This window comes from Canis lupus, chromosome 21 (assembly GCF_048164855.1).
Source record: "Canis lupus baileyi chromosome 21, mCanLup2.hap1, whole genome shotgun sequence".
Classification (NCBI taxonomy): Eukaryota; Metazoa; Chordata; class Mammalia; order Carnivora; family Canidae; genus Canis; species Canis lupus.
This window is the reverse complement of record NC_132858.1, coordinates 32891324-32915323: the sequence shown is the minus strand read 5'-3', so window position 1 is coordinate 32915323 and position 24000 is coordinate 32891324. Positions and strand designations below refer to the sequence as shown.

At 34.8% G+C, this 24000-nt stretch overlaps 1 protein-coding gene across 17 annotated transcripts in view; it reads right to left on the bottom strand.

The window, feature by feature from the left end:
- Positions 1-24000, bottom strand: part of SEMA3A (semaphorin 3A) — a 454397-nt gene that overhangs the window by 119740 nt on the left and 310657 nt on the right. For all 17 annotated transcript variants that reach the window (XM_072791326.1, XM_072791328.1, XM_072791327.1 and 14 more), the window contains 2 exons: positions 21201-21263; positions 4510-4629 (listed from right to left, as the gene is read on the bottom strand). In XM_072791326.1, coding sequence (XP_072647427.1) covers positions 4510-4629; positions 21201-21263 — 183 coding nt within the window. The remainder of the gene's footprint in view (positions 1-4509; positions 4630-21200; positions 21264-24000) is intronic.

Genomic DNA, 24000 nt, shown 5'->3' with positions numbered 1-24000 from the left:
CTACCTTGGCCTTGGAGATGGTAACTAAGAGCATTTGATTCAAAATTTTGCATAAAAGCAAAGCCTTATTCTTAGTGGAAGGGAAGAACCAGACAAAACATTTTCTTTTGTACCTAGATATATTGGTTGTCATTGTGGAAATGACCTTGGAGATAGCCATTAAGCTTCATTGCATTTCTTAATGTCCCTTTGGTTCTATCATAAATTGAGATCATGACATTATGAGAGTATTTATAGAGTTAATATTTTCCAGCTCTCATCCTAGTCCATCTTTCTTTAGATTTCCTGCCCAGTATATAGAAAAGGCCCATTTGGAATTTGAGAAAACATCCAGAGACTTTTTTGAAAAGCTATACTCCTCCTAAATTCATACATTTTTTTATTAACAGATGTAAATTTGAAGGGGAAATACCATATACTATAAGCCATTTGGGAATATTCTGTCTCGTAAGGATGACTTACGCTTTTCATTTGAATGGCATGGATGCAGAGAGCTTAAATTCAAAACTCATCTGTACTCTAGCTCTGAATCATTCCTTCCGTGAACTCTGCATGCATTTTTATGATAAACACACACATGTGTATAAAGTATGTGACCCCACTGTCAGTTATCTGGAGTGTCAAGTACCATTGGCAAATACCCAAGAATTGATTGACACATATCTTATAGAACTGGAGTTAATTAATAGGTCTACCAATTCCCAATTGTACTACAGGAAACAGAAAATCTGTTTAATACAGTAATCAATGACATACTGTGTGTGGTCAGAAGACATTCACTATGTGGCAAAAGTAGATTTTGAAATAGAGTATTCAGAAGCATAAATACTGCTATTAAAATACTAGGAGGTGAAATTAAGGTCTATTGTCGTAACAGGAAGACTAGGCAAGAGTTTTCTCTTTTTTTGGCAAACTGTTTTTATTTATTTATTTATTTATTTATTTATTTATTTATTTATTTAAAGATTTTATTTATTTAATCATGAAAGAAGGGAGAGAGAGAGAGAGACAGAGGCAAAGGCAGAGGGAGAAGCAGGCTCCATGCAGGGAGCCTGATGTGGGACTTGATCCCGGATCTCCAGGATCATACCCTGGGCCGGAGGCAGTGCTAATCCACTGAGCTACCTGGGCTGCCCTGTTTATCATTATTTAAAGGAGCTGTTAATTTCCTCCTACAAGATCTGTGGCTACTAAATGATAATGGGAGTCTTGAATTGCTTCTAACGTGATGTCTTTATTTCTGTGGCTTTCAGTCATCTGAAATGGTAAGGCCATAATATCATTTTCTAGCAATGAGTTTCAACAATTTGGTGAACTCAATGTAAGACACTGAGTTATTTTAAAGAAATAACACTGCAAAGAGAAAACTGAAGGTTAAAATGTCTTCAAAGGCCATGGTAAAGGTGAAAAGCAGAATTTTGCGTGTAATAAAATCATCTGTAATACGTAAAGGCAGAACACAGTTTAAAAAGGATACTATTTCATTATTTTATGTAGTGTGAGGCAGGTAACAGCAATGTATTAGTGCTACTTATAAACTAGAACATAAGACAGAGTGATGCCCTTGTTCTATATGAAAAGTCATCCCTGTACATAAAAGTTTGTAAATTCAAACTTCATGAGAATGAATCCGAAAATCATTGCCTCAAGTACTCTTCATTGTTATACGTTGTTATATGTTCCTCTTCCAGTCTTTCCATGACTGTCATTCTTTTCCTACATGCATAACTGTCTAAATCCAAGGGTAGGATTTTAAGTACCAGTATAGATTAACTTAAAACAGATTCTCTAAGACACGTTAAGCATTTGAAAATTAAATTTTATGTTGTCTAGACAAGCTATCTTGATAATATCTTTTCCAGAATTTCCTAGATTGACTGTCTAGACTGCCCCAAATTCCCCCAGATGATTGCATAATCATCTTCCATCCGACCCCCTAAAGAGTCTGGAACAGTATTTCCCGATATATAGCTGCCATGCAAATTAAGGCCATTGAGCTTCTGAAGGAGGACCTCTCTCAAAAGCTCTGAATTCAGAATTTCAGGAAAATATTTGTATCCCAATAATCTTACCTCAAAGGAAATTAGAAGGGAAGCTTCATTTATTTATTTCAGTGGAAAAAATGGCTTCCTCCAATTTCCTGGGTAAATGGCCTGGCTCTAGAACCTGTACCTCTCCTTTCCCTTGCCCACCCACGAGGGAGCAATGAATAGTTGATGAGTTATAAAAGGAATATGCTGTGAACTCTACTAAATAGGAAATTCAAAAAGATTTTTAAGAAACCAATATTTTGGGGGAAATGATAAAAATACAGGAACAAAGCATGGTATTTTAATTTAAATGGCCATCAAGATCATCGAAGCTTTGAATTTTAAAATGAAGGAAACTAAGATAACTGCAGAATCATCTGTTAAAAAAAATAAGAGCCCAGTGCAATAATTTATAACATCTGATGAAAGGTGGCAAGGTAACACTAACATGAAAGACAGCAACAGTCTGAGATGCAGATTTACATTTTAAAAATGATAACTGACATTTTTTCAGTACCTACTACGTATTAGACAATGTGAAACTCTCTCAACAACCATATATAAATGGAGACACAAAGAAAGTAAGTGGCTTGTTCCGGATCAAGCATCTGGTCTCAACTGAGGTCAGACGAAAGCCCTGCACTCTGCGACAGAGGACACGTGTTTAACAATGATGGGATTAGAACTCCTTGAGTTTCTATAACAAAAAATGTCAGCGGGTCATGCCCTTACTAGGAGGATTGGAAGGCAGTTGGAGTCCACATCTCACAATATAGGGACACTGGAGATCACTGGGTTATTTTTTCAGTTTTGTTTTATATACTATGAGACAAAGTCTCAGAGAGGTTAAGGAATTTCTCCAGTGCTTTGGAGCTAGTGAGTCATAGGACAAGATCAGAAGCCAGATGCGACTCCGCGGCCCATGTCTTTTCTATTAACCAGCACCAGGCGCTCAGCTCTCCTGATCCCACTGCCCTTGACAGCGCAGTCCCTGACTGATGGGAAAGAGGTTCTCTAGAGGCTTCTTCAGAATACAGGACAGTGGAGCAGTTGGCCTCACCCGAATCTGGGGGGTGCCTGACTATAGGAGTCGCTGAGGCCAAAGCACACAGGGAGAGCTTTATCCAGGAGGTGCTAAAACGTTAAGCTCACAGAGTCTCCTGGACCATGTGCAGGAAATTTTTTCTAACTTTATCAGTATGAAACAAGGAATTTAGGTGGAATTGCCCTTCCTCAAAGTGAGCTTTTACTTAAAACTCTTGGGTTCTGAAGCAAGTGTGCTACGCAGGCTTGTGTGGGAGAGGAGGAGGAGGGTGCAGCAGGGAGAGGCTCATGAGGGGCAAATGGGCACCAGTGACACCTTAGTCTTTCCAGGATCATCGATCCAGTAATAACAATTGTGTTTAGTCTAGAAGCCACATAGTCTCCAAGGTGTCTCCTTATACAAAGAAGTTAGGGCACACACACACACACACACACACACAAAAGAAGTTAGGGCACAAACTGTTTTGATTTCTAAACCTTTGGGTTGAAAACATATTTTTGTATTACTTTGGGTACCTTAAGAAAATTTAGGGAGAGAATCTTATAAAGAAGTGGCTAACATGTAAATTAGATTTTATCTTTAGGATTTCAGAATTATTTGGGGAATGAATCCTTTATTCGTTGACTATTTCTGAATTCCAACTTGAAACAAAATTCTGCCACAAATTATTTTCTCCCATGAATGCTTTTGTTTTTCTGGCACTTTGTGCCAAAAAAATATAAAAGAGCTTATAACTGAAGGCTGCTGGTGTGACCGAATTCGTGGACTTGCTTCCAATGCTTGTAACTTTTCCTTAAAGTATTTCCCTAACCTTAAAGTATTTCCCTAATCTCTAGTTTTACTGAAATTTACCTAACTTTCATTTCCTCGCTGAAACATCTTTTTTGTACAACAAATTAAAGAAACATGTTTTTTTCTTTCCCATACTGCCAAAATTATAGCTCAAAATCCAGAGACCGAGCTTAGATGGGCAAGAACACAAATGTGAATGATTTAGGTCAAACATGAGATCAGATCATTGTGCACATGTATGGCATCTTTCCTCGACCCCCAGACAGAAGGAAACAACCGTGGTGGCAGGCACTTGTGGCTGGGGATGGAAAGGAGGGGGAAGCTAGCAATATACGAATGAAGGAGAAAACAGCACACATTCAGCCTGCTGACATCTGCTGCACATGCAAAATGGATGGGACTCTGTAATCTGGGGCGAAAGCAAATGCTTTCTTCCTTCCTCCCTCCTGTTCCATAGTTATTGCTGAGTGATGGTCACATTCTTTTTGCACTCACAGATTAAAATTAATAACAGCATTTGAATTTGAAGTACGTCCCACTGAATAGTGAACCAGAAGCTAAATGAGCTGAAGAAATTAGTAATGAAGCATTTGAATAGGAAGGGGTCATGGGCAAATACCATTTTTTAAACGCCAGCTTTACCTCAGGATGATGTCCAATTTCAATGTAGGTGCAAATTGGATGAAAAGCCCCCGTTCCACAGGCGTACAAGTGAGTCTGATTATAAGCCTTAAGCACCTTGATGAAATTAGCACATTCTTTCTGTAAAACAAAAGGAAGACCAGTGAGTTCTAGCAGTCAGCAGGTCTGAAGGATCCTCGAGGGTCCTAGGCATGCTTGAACAGATTTCTTTCCTTTTGTGTCCTTTTCACAACATTTTTAGGGCTTATTTTTCTATTGTTTGTTCATATTATTAAATGAATTAAAATATAGATATTCTTATTCTTCAGGAGCCAAACATTCTCTTCCATAATTGTCCACTAAAACTCTTTGCAATCTATTTATACAAAAGTGGAATAAAGGTATAGATAATCAGTAACCACAGGTGATTTTTCTAGAGATGAGGGGAACAGGAAATTATGCAGTTAATTAATGATACTTAAAGAATACACTGGTGAAATTTCTTTGCAAAAATCAGCTGTAAGTTTAATTTTAGAAAAACAAAACAAAAATAAAAGATAATACAACCTTCTATTAAACATGAATTGTAAACATTATTAATAACCAATACTGATGGACAGTTGACTTTGAACTGCAGTTCTGCTCGCTGGTAAGCTCTATAGAGCGTAAGAAGGTAAAGTGAAAATGTCACTTCAACCTCAAAGACAGTGTGGATATATTTGTACAAGATAGAGAAGATTTCGAGTATAGAATATCTGTAGGCAGAAAGATCTTTTGTAGAGTGAATGTAATTATCAAATATTTTCTGTAGATTCATAGACATCCTGAACCCATACATGGATCACTTGCCCAATGAACCATGAATCCCCTCAGATAAAGAGCAGTTAGTTATTCTAGTCAATCAGATTGATGATATTCTAGTCAATCTTATTTATAGAAGCTTAGACATTATTTATAGAAGCTTTTATTTTCTGAATAAAAGATCACTTAAAAAACAGAATGGACAGTTAACTAAGTATAATTTAAGTAAACATTTGGAAAGAAAAAAGAAAATGGACAGAGATATTTATATTCTCTATTTGTTCTATCTGTAGTTCCAGTGAAAGAAATTATTTTTCTGTGGACAGGAATCTTAGCTTTTTGTCCCTGTTGATAAAAGATCTGAGGAAAAATTGGATAATCAGAATATAAACTGATAGTTTTATTGCCAAAAAATTCCAGGGCTGGGAAGACTCAATTTTTGCAAAATATTTTTAAATATACAAACCTATATCAATATTATAAAAAGAAAAAAATGAAAAGAAAAATCCAAACTGTCAAAATAGCCTCAAATAAAATGTTGTGGTCTGTTAACCACATAACACATCTTAAAAATTGAATACATATGAGTAGAAAACATGAGTTCATCATGGAATACATAATATCTATTTTGAAAATAGTCAAATGAATATTCATATGATGAATAATAAAAACATCATTGAAAATGATTTTGTTATTGGTGATAGACTGGCCTAACTAATTTTGTGTTTCTGCCTATAAACATTTGGGAATAAGAACCAAATATGTAACCAGAAATGCAGATAAAGATGAAATGCAGACTATATTGCAAGCAGCGTTGGCAAACATAACAGAAGATTGAGTCGATCCCAGCAGCTCTAAGTAGGTAACACTCCCAAATTCACTCCCTGTGACATGCGACTTTTTAAGTGAAAGCTCAGAATGCATTTGGACTTTGGTAGCCAGAGTTTATAACTGAGGTGTTACAATGACTTAAGTATGTCTCCGCATGATGCTTATCCTCTGTGTTTGCTGCTGATAATTTTGGTTTTAACTCTATGCCTCCAAAGTAAGGAGCACACAACCAAGCTTGAGCGGATAATTATTATTTAAATTCAAATAATTGCTTTCCATCGTCACTGACTTTTCTGGGATGAAACCTAAGGATGTCTATAAATACATTGTACCATCCCTGCGTGGCGCAGCGGTTTGGCGCCTGCCTTTGGCCCAGGGCGCGGTCCTGGAGACCCGGGATCGAATCCCACGTCGGGCTCCCGGTGCATGGAGCCTGCTTCTCCCTCTGCCTGTGTCTCTGCCTCTCTCTCTCACTGTGTGCCTATCATAAATAAATAAAAGTTTAAAAAAAAAAATTTTTTTCCAAAGGTGAAGTAAACCTATGTAAGGTAAAATATGTAACTTCCTAGTTATGACTCCCGATACTTTCTTAACGTAGGCTGAGTAGTTTAGAGGAGCAACTAAAATAAATGTCTAATTTCTACCACTGTTTTGCCATTTTAATCTTGACTTGTTTGTCTGGTAAAGCATTATAACATATAAAATTAAGCTCTGAAATCAATTAATTTAGCAAGTTGCTATGAAGATAAATTTCCTGACTCTGAGATCTTACCCATACATAAAGATACATCTCAGATGAAACAGATAAAATCTAACTTCCAAGACTCTCAACAACAAACTCCTCATTCTGTAACAGTTTCTCTCATCCCAAGAGGCTAGGGCATGAATGTCTATGCAGAGGGAAGAGGTTGTGGAGAGGGAAACATCTGATAAACTCATTTACAAATCAGGCATTCATGAGTCTTACCCAAAGGACTTATTTGTACTTTAAAGAATATCCAGTCATTTGCAAAGAAGTCATTTTCAGGGAAACGTTTCATGGCACTCCTTTTTTTGAAACATGTAGGTGGCCACATACTCTGCTTTTACATAAAGACAGCCATCCCTAATTGTGGACTCAATATTATAGCATTCATGATTATAAATAATCAGTTCCGGCACCATATGTTGAAACCAAGAAACTGGCTGTGTATATATATTGGTAAGCAAACGAATATTCTAATAAATAATAGTGGCAGAACCAGATGGATGTCTTGTTCTTTTTAGAAAAGCACAGGGTTTCAGTTTGCCTGCCATGCCTTTAAAGATATGCATGCAATTTTGAATACAAATCCAAACTCTGTAATCTAATTAGTAATACCTAAGAGCTTCCTAGAAATCTGAGACTAGACCCTAGTTTTTCCACAATGAAAAAAAAAGAGGAAATATTTTATGAGCATGGATTCTTGTGAACACAAATGAAGATTCGTGTCATCTCTGCAACAGTTAGGAGTCCTAAAATCATAGAATTTGTGAGTTCATATTCTTACAGACTAGGCAATTGATTAGCAATAATGAATAATTAAAATCTCAGGATTCTTGAAAACTATGGAATTAAGCTACAATGAATAGTGTAATTTTAATTTGTTTTCTATTAACTGTCAGAGAAGCATCACTAAAATGTGACAGCTATCCCTCCACAGAGCTGCTGGGGGAAAAACAGTCACAGGACTATAGCTGTGAAACCTGGCAAACGGTTCCTCTGAGAATACTGATAACAGAGTCTATGTGTGCTACAAAGGCAGGGGACCCGCCCTATTGGCCTAAGGCCTGGAATGATCCTGTTCATTTCCCCAATGACTCTCCTCGTTGGCAAGCAGGTTGTATTGTTGCCATGCCCAGGGGCTAGCTCAATATTATTTTGAAGTAAAGATTGATGCAAATAGAATGGAGAGAAATTTCTTAGGTTTATAGAGTAGGTTAAGACATTTGAAATGAAACAAAGAAATATTTTCTTTCATTTCATTCATTTTGAATGAAATACTTTCAAATTGGTTAAAAAAAAATTGCTCCAAAGACATAATGAATTAAAAGTACTGGACAGAGAAGAACCAAAAACTTGAAAGGGACATTGTTCCTTAAAACAGAAAACCCACATAAAAGAGTATCAATTCTTCATTCATTTGCTTTCATTCTCTAGCTTGTTGCTGCCAAGGGGTTTTTGGGGTGTGTGTGTGTGGTGTTTGCTTTTTTTTTTTTTTTTTTTAATGTTCCAAAACAGGATATTCATTTTATTTGGAAGCAGCCTGGACATTCCTCTAAAAAGAAAGAAGCGTGGCAGAAAAAGGAAACACACTTCACACATTTCTGTTCTAGGGAGGCAGAAGAAGAGTGATTCTGACCTTTTCTTGAACCGTGACAATTCTTAAAACTTAGAATGTAATGTACTTTTTGGCATTAAACTACTGCACTGCTTTGCTCAGCACCAGCGGATTTACAACGTAATAAAGAAAATGTAATCAGTTCAAAATGAATTCATTTTTCAAATCTTGATCTTTTTTGGAACTTAAGTTGATCTGCACAGACAAGTTTAGCAACAAGTTGGCTTCCCGAGAGTCAGGCAACCATACCGACCTCTTATTTTACTGAAATGTACTCCAGATCAACAGCATTACAAATTGTTAACTTTGCCTACGAGTAAAAGCAAAGGCAGTAATAAACCAGTAAACCCCAAGGCCACACCTGAGGAGCAATGATTCATCATCCCTAGTGACAAACCATTCGCACTTACTTTTTAAAGGTTTCTGGGGCTTTCAGATCAAATTGATAGAGGAAATACACAAAAGAGATATTAGCCTGGAAAAATAAATTAGAAAGAAAATGTCTACCCCCAGAAAGAAGATGTAGGAGCCAAATGCACCGTGATTCAAAAACAAACATTACAAATATGTAACACTGATTAGACTATGTTACACAGACTTTTCCCGGACGGTTACAAAAATAAAGTCCATCCATCTGTCAAAACAACTGCTCCATGCATGAAAATTAAAACAGAATTGAGGTGTTTTTAACTAACTTCCGATAATTATACTTTCTACAAAAGAATGTAATTTACCTCCAATTCCAATTACCTCCTTGAATGTTCTTAAATTATGGATGGAGCATTGAAATGTTACTCTAAATAAGAGAAAAGAGGAGAGAAGGCTATGAAGATGAACAATTTCTATTCAAATATATTCACTTCATGATTAAATCAAACAACTTGTTCTGGTTCAAAAAAAAAAAAAAAATCTACCTGAAATGAATGGGTGTAGTATAGCATTGCCTCAGGTCAGTGAACATTCATGTAAAAGAAAAAAGTCTCTATCCCTTCAGTAGTTTATTTAGAAATATTTTAATGTATAATCTATCATCTGGGAAAGCAAAGGAATCCTTTCCTATCATGATGGGTGGATATATTTCTGCATGAAAATCCATTAATAAGCTTAATTCCTGAAGTTAATCTGTTGACTTTCTTTTTCTCTGGTCAATTTATTTGGCAAGCTGGCCAAATACTAGAATCTTCGTGCCAAAGCAGTAATCCGTGAGATTGTTCCTGTCACTCACTCCATCCCTCTCTCTATTTAAGCTGTCCCATACTTATCTAGCAATAATGTTTGGTCTTTTATTCTTTTAACACTGTGCTATTACAGCTGTGACCAGATCATCCATAATCATGTCTTCCTAATACCTGAGCAATCATGAAAAGATGTTATAATATATCTCTTCTTCAAAGAGGCATATGTAAAAAAAACTAAGATTTGACTGTGTTCTAATTATAATATTAGCCATCTAATGTTGAATTTGTGACCTGGAATTTCATTCCCCTTTTGTAGGCTGTTCCGTCCATTTTGGGAGATGTTTTCACCTTCACTATTTTTTTTTAAGATTTATTTTATTTATTTGAGAGAGAGCACGTGCACATGCAAATGGGAGGGGAGCAATTGGGTAGGGAGAGGATCTCAAGCTGACTCTGTGCTGAGCTGGAGCATGACCCAGAACTCAACAGCATGGCCCTGAAATCATGACCCAATCTGAAATCAAGAGTCCGACACCCAACCAACTGAGCCAGCCATGCACCCCTGGTTTCACCTTCATTTTTAAGAAGAATGACAGAATAATAAAAAGAAGGGACTTTCTCACCTTAAGGCTTTGTTTCGTTTCGATTTCAGGAATTTTTTTTTTTTTAATAAAGAAAGTGTGTGCACAAGCAAGGGGGGAGGGTCTGTGGAAGAGGGGGAGAGAGAGAATCTAAAGCAGGGTCCATGCTCAGCACAGAGCCAATCACAGGCTTCATCTCATGACCCTGAGATCATGAATTGAGATGAAATCCAAAGTCTGACACTTAAACGACTTTGCCACCCAGGAGCCCCTGGAGAATTTTTAAAAATGATTCAATTAGGACAACAAAATTGGCCTTATTTCATTGCTATTTAAGTTTTAGAGCCTATTCATGTTAATTTATCAATCAAGCTATAACATCTATACAACTATAACAGAAAAATATTTTTTAAAGTAGCTTGAATGATAGACTAAATGAAGACTCCTACACAAGGCTATCAAATCATTTTACTTTTCACCTCAGGATTGGCCATTTGTCTGAAGTTCTAAAAATACTGATTAAGATTCTATAAACATTTTCCTTTCAAATTACTTGAGACCTTCAAATTCTGTCAAAAGGACTATGCATAGAGGCACTGTTTGTACAACATTATAGTAGCAAAAGTTGCTCAGTGCAATTCTATTCTACTATTTAAAGAAGTTTTCAGCAATTTCACTTTGAGCTTCCATGCAGACCAGAGGAACCAATAATATCTACGTTTTATCTTGTATTTTCTTTTATATTGTGCCATCAATATAATTAATTCTCACATTTGTACCATTCACTGGAGTTACTTGATTGTGAGTGGTCCATAATATGTGCCTCGTATAACCTTTCTTCATCTTATATTCAAATGAATGCATACAACTGTAAAATATTATGTGAAACCAGCCTAAATATTTTCCTGCCAAACCAGGAGAACTATTAGTAGTCAAAAATCCCTATTCTGATTTCAACGATAGTATGTGTTTTCCAATTTTATGCAACGTGTCGAATACTTAGTGCTTACTTACGCCTTAAAGCATCTAAGTCTATGATTTACAGCAAGTAGATAGAGTTATAATCTAAAGAGATTATTGTGGAGAGAATTAGTTGGCATATTTAATTTTAGCATATCTTCTTTATTGTAATAGAATTTAATACTCAAATAAGGGAAATAAACTGCATCTTTAATCACATAAGAGATATGGCTATGAGGAAGGAGAAATAAAAATGAAATCCAGATTGTAGAAGCATGCTTGATTTCAATGACATATACCTCTCCTCTACCCTCTGTCTTGTCTCATATGAAAAGTGAAAAAGTTTTTGGTTGTATTGCTTAATGTCCAAAGTACTAAATGGTGTTATTTAGTTAACAATATAAAATATTCTCTTAACATATCTCCTAATAAGTGAGACTCCTTGGCCATTTACGATAATACATATATAATGTATAATGTATATTATATGTATATATACACACATATGCACATATATGTGTGCATAGGTATTACATATATTAATTTTGAAAATAATTTCTGAACACAATGAAAATTTGGAACTTTAGAATTTTAAAATCTGTTTATTTATTAATATTTTATAAAGATGTTAGTTTTTCTGAGATATTTATTTACATTTGAAAAGATATTCTCAGAGAATTTAAGAAAAACATACAGGGGCACCTGGTTGACTCAGTCAGAAGAGCATGTGATTCTTGATCTCAGGGTCATGAGCTTAAGCCCCATGTTGGGTATAGAGAACACTTAAACTTTAAAAAAACGATAGAGCAAGAGTAATTAAATAATAACAAAATAGAAATAATATGGAGGTATTAATCTGATGCTTTAAAAGTTTAGTCAGACATGGGTTAGAATTATTCAGATAACATTTTTCATTTGCTGTATGGTTATCAGAAAGTTACCTAGGATCTCTGAGTCTCAGTTTCCTCAACTAAAAATGACATCAATTTTATAGTAGTGTAAAGTACTTAGCATAATGCCTTAGTACGTATTAATCAATCAGTAGGCCATGTTATTTTATTCTTAAAATAAGAAATCATCTGCTTATTTGATTTGAATATTTCCATATCTGTTTAACTCTTGCACCACTCCGCATATTGTAAGATGATTTGGGTGAGAACTCTATCATGAATTGTTCCTTCTTCTTAAGGACAGATAATGGAGTTTAATCCCATACTTAATGCAAGAAGTGGTGGACTGAATATTAATCTGTACAAAGAAAAATTGTATTTTGTTCATTAGAATGTTCATGAAATTCCAGTCTTCCAAGTGTGGAGGCATATAAACTATAATGACTCTTTATCAAAGTGGTAGATAACAGAAATCACTATCAGCCAAACAGCAAATACAGCAATTGTTTAATAATTATAGCAGAATTGTACTGCGTCAACTTATATAAGCTGGAACTACATTTCCTAGAATTCTCCTTCCCATAAAGTGGTTAAAATTGACCCTAAAAGAAATCTGCATGAGATGTGGAAGGTAGAAGTTGAACTGCAACCATAAAATTCTCAAAGTTGTTGTAATCTGCTGGCTACCTTGTGTGTGGGGGGCAGCCACTGGCCTTCTACAAGATCTTTCCTGTTAGCTTCTGTAGAATCTGGTTCTGGTATTTGTGCAGCTCCACAGCAAAAAGCACCAGCTTCTTTTGTAGATCAGCCAAATCATCAAAGTTGGGGGTAGTGAAAGAGATACTGATTCTAGCTTGTTCTTGTGAGTCCCAGTGTATCCTTGTGGGTTTCAGTGTGCCCTTGCTCTTCCCATTTCACATGAGCTTTTTATTCCCTAATGCGAATCCTGGTGACTTACAACAATTTCAGGTCCACTACTTGACTCAAAGGTAATAGATTCCAGAATTCCATAGATTTTTGTCACCATCTTCTACAACTGTATATAAGGTTAAATCCCTGTAATAAAATCCATTTTTTTAAATCTCTCATACAAGTTCTGGTCTCTGATCAAATTCTAACTTATAAAAGGAGGTATCTTACTACCATAAAACAGCTCACTGCAATATGTCATATAAGGGGAACACGGATTTGATCCATTTAAAAAGAAAAACACAAGTTATTGGTTGATTATTTTATCTGTTTCTAAATGTGAATGGTTCCTCTTTTTTAAATGCATATTAAGATTTAGAACCAATAAGTTATATTAATTTTGGTATCACTTCAAACACAAAACAAGAAAGATGTTTTGATTCACACACATGCACACACATACACATATCTATATAGCATATAGTACAGAGAATACAATATAGTTAGTATGTTTAGCACTCAATTTGAATGTAATTATGACAATCTCCAAGAATGTTCTGCTTGTGAATGCATAAAAGCTAAAAGCAAAGTTTAAGATTCTGAGTCTCCTGAAATTGTGTCAAATTTTAGATACTATAATTTTGCATCCTGTTTTACTTACCACTCTTAAAAATGTGGTAAAGAGAAATATATAAAAATTAAGTGATATATATAGAATTTTAGGAAAGTTTTGTAATGTCCTATGGACATAAGGGTGATTTTTTTTTAATTTTTATTTATTTATGATATTCACAGAGAGAGAAAGAGAGAGAGGCAGAGACATAGGCAGAGGGAGAAGCAGGCTCCATGCACCGGGAGCCCGATGTGGGATTCGATCCCGGGTCTCCAGGATCGCGCCCTGGGCCAAAGGCAGGCGCCAAACCACTGCGCCACCCAGGGATCCCCCATAAGGGTGATTTTTATTGCTATATGACCAAATCAAAGAAAAAGAGTCAAACATTGGCCAAAGCTTTTTGCCTTGATACAGAACATATCCAAGAAAAATATTCCCAGAGTTCACACTAAATCTATGATATGATGGTTAACATACCCTTAGAAATGAGTAGAAATCCATTCCTGAAGTTTTTTAAGTGCATAAAGAAGCAGAATACCAAGGATGACATGTAGAAACTACATGTCAGTTTGACCTGGAACACCTGCTAACTACGTAGTTAGAAGTCATTGGCCAAAACCCCAGAGGAACTGTCCAAATCATTCTAATAAACCTTCCAAAGTATAAAATGCTTACTATACTCTAAAAGTATGTACACTGATACATGGGTGACAATGTCTAACCAAATCTACAATAATTTGTAAACCAATGTCAAATATTTGAATTTCACTTCAACCACTGAAGGATATAATTAAAATTTCCAGTTAAAACACACACACACACACACACACACACACACACATACACACACTCTAAAATCCCCAAACTCTCTGAAAGTTTTTATATACTGTCTCTATTTTAAGCGTTGGCCTTACTTTGCAAGTGCATTTAAATTTAAATCTTAAATCTAAAAGATTTCAAAAAACCCATCTAAATTTATATACATATGAGACTTGGTTTATGGCAATTCAACACAATAATTACCATCTTGTTTTGCCATATTAGAAAATACATTAATTCAAAATATGAGTAAAGTCTAATAACTAAAAATACTTTAATGGCAAAGCTTCATTTTCCATGTATTTTCTACCTAAAATATAAAACTGATTCTTCAGTTGCTTTGAATGGAAATATGTATCCTACAACCAAATATGAGTTACATAAATCAGTTAATGCAAATGATGCATTTAGAACAATAGGTGGTATGTGTGTATACATATATATATATATGTACATATATATGTGTGTGTGTATATATATATATATATAGTAAACTCCTATATATATATAGTAAGCACCATAAGTGACCATTATAATTATTATTATTAATATTACCTCTGAATGCTGAATTTAAACTGTAATGATTTTGCTCAGCTTACTGGATATTGAACCCCAAGCAGAAGTAAAAATACATATATGCATGTGCATGAAAGTTTATGCTCATTCCTGTGGCTTTAAGTAGGTAAGATTTTTACTCACTTTCATCAAAAATCGTGGTCTATACACCTGACTTGTCAGCAGATTTCATCATGGGAATCATATTCAAAAATTAACATAGTGACCATAGTCTTTCATCATCTAAAATGTCCACAAAAAATTATAACCCAATGTTGTCAAGAATTGTAAAAGGTCTGTGATTTTGTCTAACTCATAACAAGTTCAAATGGTTTCATGGATGCTGGCACAAGATATGTGGCTCCTGAATCAGAGTAAAGGACAATTTTGCCCACAAAAATAACAGTAGTCTTAGAGTTAGCGTTTCTTAATCTAGTTCCCCAAGCTCTAATTCCTGGTGACAGTATGAAGATGGCCAGGTTGGCAATTTGCATATGCAGTGAGTTACATTACAGCAGAGGAGCCCTGAGATAAGGGAAACTGAATATTTAAAATAGTCACAAGCATGCTGGCCATTACATTTTGAGGAAGATGTTAGTTTATTATACTGGACAGTAAGCATACCTGCCCTTTGCCCCAAGGGAAACTATTTCTCAAGGCTTGCAAACCAGCCTTTTAAGAGGGAGACACCACCTTCCAAGGTAGTGGAATACTCTTCACTGTGAATACCCTCTAAAATTTTCTGCAAAATAGACAGTCAGTGCTTCTATTCATCAGATGTGCAGAATTGTGTGAAAGACTCATGAAAAATTATCTCCCAACAATTACACATCAAGGTTTTGAGGTCTAATGAAGCCTTCAGATGTTTGTAGAATTCAATTACCATGAAAAAAAAAATTACATGACTTGAAGTCCCTAAAACAAAATAAAAATTAAAATAATATAAAATTGATATTAACTTTGACCTTTGAAAAAGTAAATGACATTCAAGGATTAATGTGCATTTTGGACTGTATTGAAACTTAAGATGCATGTGTGCCTTCAAATTCTCCATTGCATTCACTTAGCAAAAAACAGTGTTGCTAAGGCCCTGCAATTTGAGCCATGATAAATTTGATAGACATGTTATAATACATCATAGCTTTAAAAATGAATAACAACTAAGGACAAAAATATAAAAATAAATCCCTCAAGAATCGCAAAAATGTCCCAAAATTCAGGTGCATGACAATACGCTTTGAAATGTATCCAACAATAGCAATGTTATGAGAATCTGCTTTTTTTGTTCATCTCAGATGGTTGAAATTTTGATTTTCAATGATGTTCAAAATATTTCTAACAGTCATACGGTTGCCATTTGGTTTTATTGAAACTTAGTGCAAAGAGAGATGGTTTAGTAGGATAAACAAAGAAGATACTGAGAGCTATTGATTCGAAACAGATTCTTTTACCAGCTTAGCATGTATTCAGTTTTCATTTGCAAAACAGGGTCAAGGAAGTTAATCCCTCAATAAAAATGTTATTGTGAATAACAAAGTGGATTTTAAGGACCAAAAAAATAAATAAAAAAAAATGAAAGTAAAGGTGAATAATAGAATAGAGATATCTGGATTGCATTTATCTCTTTATTTAGGGACTCTGTCCAATAATATTATATATTATATCATTTTTTTTTCAAATTACAACTCTCAAGTTACAACAATGGAAAGGTTCACGAGCATTTCACTCCCCTAATGCAGAAACGCCACAACAATGTAAAAGTGTAGACGCTGCTACACCAAGAAAGCATATTAGTATATATCCGGTATATTCACTTCCACAAAAGGAAAAAGATGAATTTAGATTAATGATGTTGTCAGAAATGTCATTATCAGCAGCCTAAGACCCATTTATATTCTCTCTCTCCCTCCATCTACACATATATGTAAAAAAAAAAAAGGAAATACAAATGTCTCCCAGGTTGCAGATTCCTGCTTTACCACAAAGTCCATCTTCGTGGAATAGCTGCTTGATTCCAGCTGCTGATTTAACATATGTGTTTGATGCAAAACTGAGCCATGAGAAATGGTGTGTATCTTTCCAGCTGCCTAGGAGAATGGGAAGGGGTTCAACTTTCTGTAAGATGCTATATTCGGTGAATTGTGTAAGTTGAGGAACTATAGACGTACAGGTACTACGTCGGTTCAATCGAGGGGTGTATCCTGACTTCCCAGGTGGCTGTGCCCATCTTAACCATCTTAACCAGACTTCAGACTGATCCACTTTGAAAATATATAAAATTAGTCAGTGTCTTTGCCTTACTTTTCTCTTGCATCTGAATCTAATACTGAGAAGACAACCCTTCCTCCAGGGAGGTTTGTTTAAAGGAGCCTAATTTCTAGAGGACTTCTTAAGAAAACACTAAAAGCAGAGGGAAACTGTAAGTCAGATTCTAGAAACCATGGAGTGCACTCAAGGAGGTCACTAGTTTACTTTCCTATAAATGTTCAGGTCGGTTCCTATTTTGGTTACAATTCTATCTTGGAGTCGTGATGGCTGCAAAAACTACTCAAGCCTCATTCTTGTGGCTTTTCAGCATCACAAGGACTCTTTGAAAGGAATTACTGTCCACATGTCACAGCTGACTGTTGTTTACTGAAGATACAGTGCAGAATTTCTATCAAACCATCCGTGTGTCACTTTAAAAATCAGGTATTGAATGAAAATTCTTACCAACTCCTTACCCTTCTTTCTAAATGGTTAAGAAATTATTGGTAAGAATATTAATGATATATTTTTTAATTTTATTTATTTTTAAAGATTTTATTTATTTATTCATGAGAGAGAGAGAGAGAGAGGCAGAGACACAGGCAGAGGGAGAGGCAGGCTCATGCAGGGAGCCTGATGTGGGACTCGATCCTGGGTCTCCAGGATCACGCCCTGGGCTGAAGGCGGCGCTAAACCATTGAGCCACCCGGGCTGCCCCTAATGCTATTTTTTTTAATCATGGGAGAAATGTTATAAATCCTGAAAGTCAACTAATTACTATTTTCTAAAATCATATATTAAGAAAGAAATGGAAAGAAAGAAAATATATAGCCATTGAATTGATTTAATTCAATAGAACATAAAGTAATAATCAAATAACAAACATTTTATCATGTTACATTAATTGGGCCACTTTTGAAAAGATTAGTATGGTTAATATTCCCATTCAGAAACTTACACCTCTCAACACACACATAATCACCTATCTCTGCCAGAATGTATTTGACATGATTTGTAAGTTTTCAGAATGTTTATTATAAGGCAGTAGGAAATGCTTAGGTGCCATTAATACCTTGTATCAGATTTAACAAACTCTACATGTCTTACTTCCTTTTAATTTAGTTCTTTGAAGCCCATAAGCATTTTAAATAATCTTGGCAAATAAACTAAAGTTGCCCTTCTTAGAGAGGAAACCTCTGAGGCCACAATCAGGGTTACTCATAGGGTATCCAGCAAATCATGACTTGACTGCAGCTGCTGAATTCCTTGCATCTGAGCTAACACCAGAATCCCTCCGTGTTTAGTACTGATACCAGAATGAGAGGGGAAAGACAGGAAGGAAAGGAGAGGAGGGAAGGGCCCAGAAGAGCCATAAAAGATGAGAGAAATGCATGGAGGTGAATTTTGGAAACCAGAAATATAAAAGACTCTGCTATCCTAGTGACCGAATGAGCTGATTCAACCATTGCATCAAATATGCACTTGGCTACAGTGCATATTATAAAATCCAGACATTTTCGTCAAATCTTCAATTTTCAAAGTGAATTGAATTCAGAATAATGCAACACTACAGTGGTCATAATCTTTAAAGAGGACCAAATTAATTTCATCAACGATGTTTTCATTAGAAATTGCATAATAAACTCTCTTATATATACCAGTAATATTTGTCTCCTGCATAACAGTCTATGTGATAATTTCACATGTGATTGTTTGAGTCTTACAGGAATGCTGTGAGCTGTTTGTTATTATGCACACATCCTTGATGAGAACAGAATAGGTGAAGTATTTATTAGAATCTCCATTATCTTTTGAGTGTTAACAGGCAAGTTCAAATCCATATATGCCACAAGACTCCAAAAACGTCATCAGAGGCACAGAAATTCTGATCTCAACTTCTAACATAGTACTCAAAATGAACTACAACTTTGAATGAAAAGGTTTTGAATTAATATTCTGAATCATTCTATTTCCTGACCAACAAAATGGGGGTAGTGATACCCACCTCATAAAGTTATTATTAAAATTACACTTACAAACTAGCACTTAAATTATCATAGTACTTGACACAGGAAAAATCCTAATTGCACGTTTCCATGTCTTCACTTGTTAAATTTTGACAGAAAGGGAAAGAGTATGTGTTCAAAAATCGGTATACCAGTAAACTCTCGATTTCTATCCATCCTTGGTTATTATCACATTGAAATCTTTCAACATAATCTGTTAATGGTAAACATGGCATTCTGATGTTAATATTTTAAAAAATTTTTTGTTTTTTGTCTTCAATTGACTTTTTGCCTTATACATGTGAAGTTTTTCTTGTTTTTTTTTTTTTTTAAGATTTTGTTTATTTATTCATGAGAGACACAGAGACATAGGCAGAGGGAGAAGCAGGCTCCCTGCAAGGAGCCCGATGCAGGACTCGATCCTGGACCCCAGGATCACACCCTGAGCCAAAGGCAGACGCTCAACCGTTGAGCCACCCAGGCTCCCCAAGTTTTTCTTCTTTTAAATAATTTTCACAAAAACTATTATTCTTGTTTATCATGGTTGTAAAATATGTCATGTCTTATGTAATGGATAAAGTAACAAAGCACTCCAAATTTAATGTACTTGTAGAAGTAGAGTTAATGAGTCAGTAGGAGTATCAACATAAAATTCTTGACTTCTCTGAACTACTTCATTGTTCTATTTACTCCTTTCCAATAGTCCTAACATATGTAATCAGTTTGAGATAGTTTAATATTTGACAGAGCGTACTTTTGGGAGTCCACTTTCACATAATCAGAAAAATGTTTATTGTGCTATAAAGGTGTAACGTAACTTAACATTATATTTAAAATGAAATTTCTAAGGATTAAATTTCTCACATTTGTTCATATGTAAATAATCAATGATGGGGAATATCAGTGCTTCGTGCTCCTTTAATTTATCTTCCTTTACCTGTTGCCAGCACTGCTACCAGACTGAGGCATTCTTTCCCCATGAACTCAGATTCCACCTCTAAATTGTTCGAAACATATACATCATCTTGGGCAGCTGCTACCAATCAGTCAAACTGTCCCTTGAAAATATCTACTTATTTATATATGTACATACAGGTTAATGTATCTTTTTAAGCACCTAAGATATATTTCTTCTAAATACCAATACATACACAAAACATTTAGAAGTTTCTTATGTTTTAGACATGCAAAAATATCTAAGACATAAGATAATACAAATTATGTACGTTTTCAAACCTGTAATTCATTTTGCTTTTTTGATTTAAATTATTTTAACTGCTTTTCATGATCTGTGCAAATACTCGGCTATACCTCAAAACAGTGATCCACTTATTTTTACTGACAAAGTTTACTTCAAGAAAAATGACCTGTATCTTGACAGTGGTAAAACCATTGTAAGGATTGCTTACCCGTCCTCTTGTGTTCCATAGTACCCAGGACTATGTCTGTTATATAGTCATTGCTCAATCCATATTTGTTTAAGAAACCAGAGCATGAAAGGAAGGAAAGAAGGAAGAGGAAAGGAAAAGAAAGAAAAAGAATGGAATGGCAAGAAGGAGGGAGGGATAATTTAATCGTGACTCAGAAGTAGAAAAACTTCGTATCATTCAAAAGGGATTCAAGAGGAATTAATATAGGAAAATCAATTTGTACAAATAAGGTTGACATGCTAAATACAAGTACAAAATGTGGCAAAATTGCATTTTGTTAATTATCTTTTACACATATACAAATCCTCAAAGGGAACATATTTTTGCTTTATTTAAGCATATGTTACTTTTACCTACTTTCTTTATATGAAAATGTCAATATCCAAAATTAAATATTATTTTGTTTTTAAAAAGTGATTAAGTATACAGGTAAATCATGGTGTTTATATAATACAATACTGTAGAAAAAATGATGACAGAGTAATAAATTACTTATGCATTTACAGAGATGATTTAGTAGATTGATTCTTACCTGGATATCTTTTCCAGCCCACTTGCATTCATCCCTTCTGGTATAAGACACTGGCCACACAATCTAAGGGCAGAGAAAAACATAATTTTATGCCAATTAAGTTCTCCAAGTGATTCAGCATTGCAGACTGTTACACCAACATGGGGCAACTTAAGCAAAGTTAAGTTCCACAAAGCATTATGTGGCAGGGACTTCTAGCTTAGACTTTGCAGTGGCATCAGTTAACTAGTATGAACTGAACTCAATCTCTGTCTACCCATTAGACTTCGCTGTATATGAAAGTTGAACAATACAGAATTTACGTAGTCAACAGATCTAAGTAGTGTGCAGAGAAAAGAACTGCCTGGCAGGTTAGGAGAATGTGAAAATCTGGTGAAGAGAGGTAGAAATAAACATAAAATGCGGCTTACATTCTCCTAAATGAATCCATCCTTATCATTGAATAGTGATCATACAGCTTAAATGCTAGGTACTCTGGATCCCATTCCCTAATTCAAATCTCAGCATGACACACTAGAATGAGCTACTGATAGGGCTTAGAAAACCACATTTTAGAAAGGAATCTTTTTGTTTGTTTTGTTTTTCCACAGGACAGTAGGTAAGAATACCATTGCATGCTTTCTGGAGATAAAGAAGGAAGTGAAAAACAAAATAGCTTTAAAAGCTTTGCCACTGTGGGAAAACCTTAGACTTAACTGAAAAACAATTCTGCTTTCCTCCCTAATATTTCACCTTCATCCTCTGATAACATTTATGCTAAATTCGAAAGGTTTCTATATTGTATGACTACAGTGACAGCAGTAGACAAGCCAAGACTTTATTGGTTTAGAGGACTGCAGATGTATTTTCCCTTATAATATTAATGCAAATATCCTCATCTAAATTTTAATATAAAAATCTTCAGTTCCCTAGGGCAAATCAAATGACTCCCATCTGCACTGGGGCGGACAATTTTATGGTTTGTTTGTTTTTTTTTTTAATTCATCTTTCTCTTCTGGTAACAGTTAATTTCAGAAAAAAAAAAAAGGTCATATGTAAAAAAAAAAAAAGAAAAATCCAGACATGGTGGCAGTCAATCATTCATGTCTGCTAGATAGCTTTTAGTCTCAAAATGACTGATCATTTATTTGGGAACCTCTTGATAATTCAATATAAATGGTCATGAACTTGTGCAAAGGCTATGATATTCAATCTAGGGAATCAAAAAACAAAATACAACACATTCAGAAGCAAAAAGATAGGATATATTGAAATAACCTATGATGGCATAACAAATGCATTTCAGGTCCATGTCACAATTATAAAAGCCCTAGAAATTTTTGGATACACATTTATTTTTACCCTTTGAAGCTTTTTAACTTATGTATTCTTGGGGATCTCTGGGTGGCTCAGCAGTTTAGCGCCTGCCTTTGGCCCAGGGCGTGATTCTGGAGTCCTGGGATCAAGTCCCACATCGGGCTCCCGGCATGGAACCTGCTTCTCCCTTCTCTTGTGTCTCTGCCTCTCTCTCTCTCTCTCTCTCTCTCTCTCTCTCATAAATAAATAAATAAATAAATAAATAAATAAATAAATAAATAAATCTAAAAAAAAAACTTATGTATTCTTTTCTTTTTCATGTGCTTTTCATGTATATCTGTGTATGTAAATTAAAAATATTTGACCTGTTCCACAAAGTTGTTATAAAGTAATCACAAAATAAAAAAATTGTAAAAATGGTAAATTCATGTCCTTAAAATTCACATTTCCCTGATTTCTGAATTACCAGAGCCGAATGCTGGGTAGTCCATTCCACAGGTTCCACAGCCCTATCGATGTTGGCTATAGAAAGCCCAATGATCTATTCTTATTTAATGTTTACAATGAGAGGCTAAAATATAAGTTTTATTTAAGATACAGCAATAATAATACATAGTAGGGCTAAGATTTATTGACTTTCATATTAAGCCTGCCAGCTACATTACACAAAACATAGATTATTTAAACATACAATTTTTAATTCAGAAAGGCGAGAGTTGTTTTCTCATAGTTTCTTAGCTCTTGACCATTGGTGTTGAGATAGCATGAGCCTCATTTTGTCATTTTTGTCTTATGTCAAATGTTGATAAAATTAATTTTGATAACTTAGAGGAGTGTAAACTCTCAACTTTCTAGAGTTTCAGAGTAAAAATGTATAAATAAAGCTTAAAAATCTGGCCAAAAAAATAAATTTGGGGTATAAAGTGCTATTTTGGAAAGCAATTTATTTATTTTTTTTATAAAGCAATCTAATGAGGATAACTATAAGTCAGTAGAATAAATATATATATTTATTTAAAATACATGTATTTGTCATTTCCAATGGTACTCATTTCCATGAAGAATAATTCCTAACTTTTCAGTTACATTTCTTAACCAATTGATATTTTGTCTTCTTTGCTCACAAATTTCTCAATTATCTGACAAAAAATGTCTAAATTTCTTATTCTCATATTGAAAGGGCTTCATGATCTATATTACACTTTCCTTTCTTCATGACTCTATGCTTCTATTCATGGCAGCCCCTCTTGCTCATTATTTACTAAGTAAGCACTTATACCTTAAAGAAATGGCACCCTTTTATCAAGGCCTAGAATCTTTTCATGGTCCTTTCAAATCTGAGAATGTGCTGTCTCTAACAAGGATTGGCCTATCTTTAATATTATCTTATAAGGCCCTCAAGAATTATTTATGATATCCTACAGTGACCCCTATAAAGTTTATCACAAGGGTAGATGATTCAGAAAACGCTGAATAACATCATACATAGGTTAAAAAAATTATT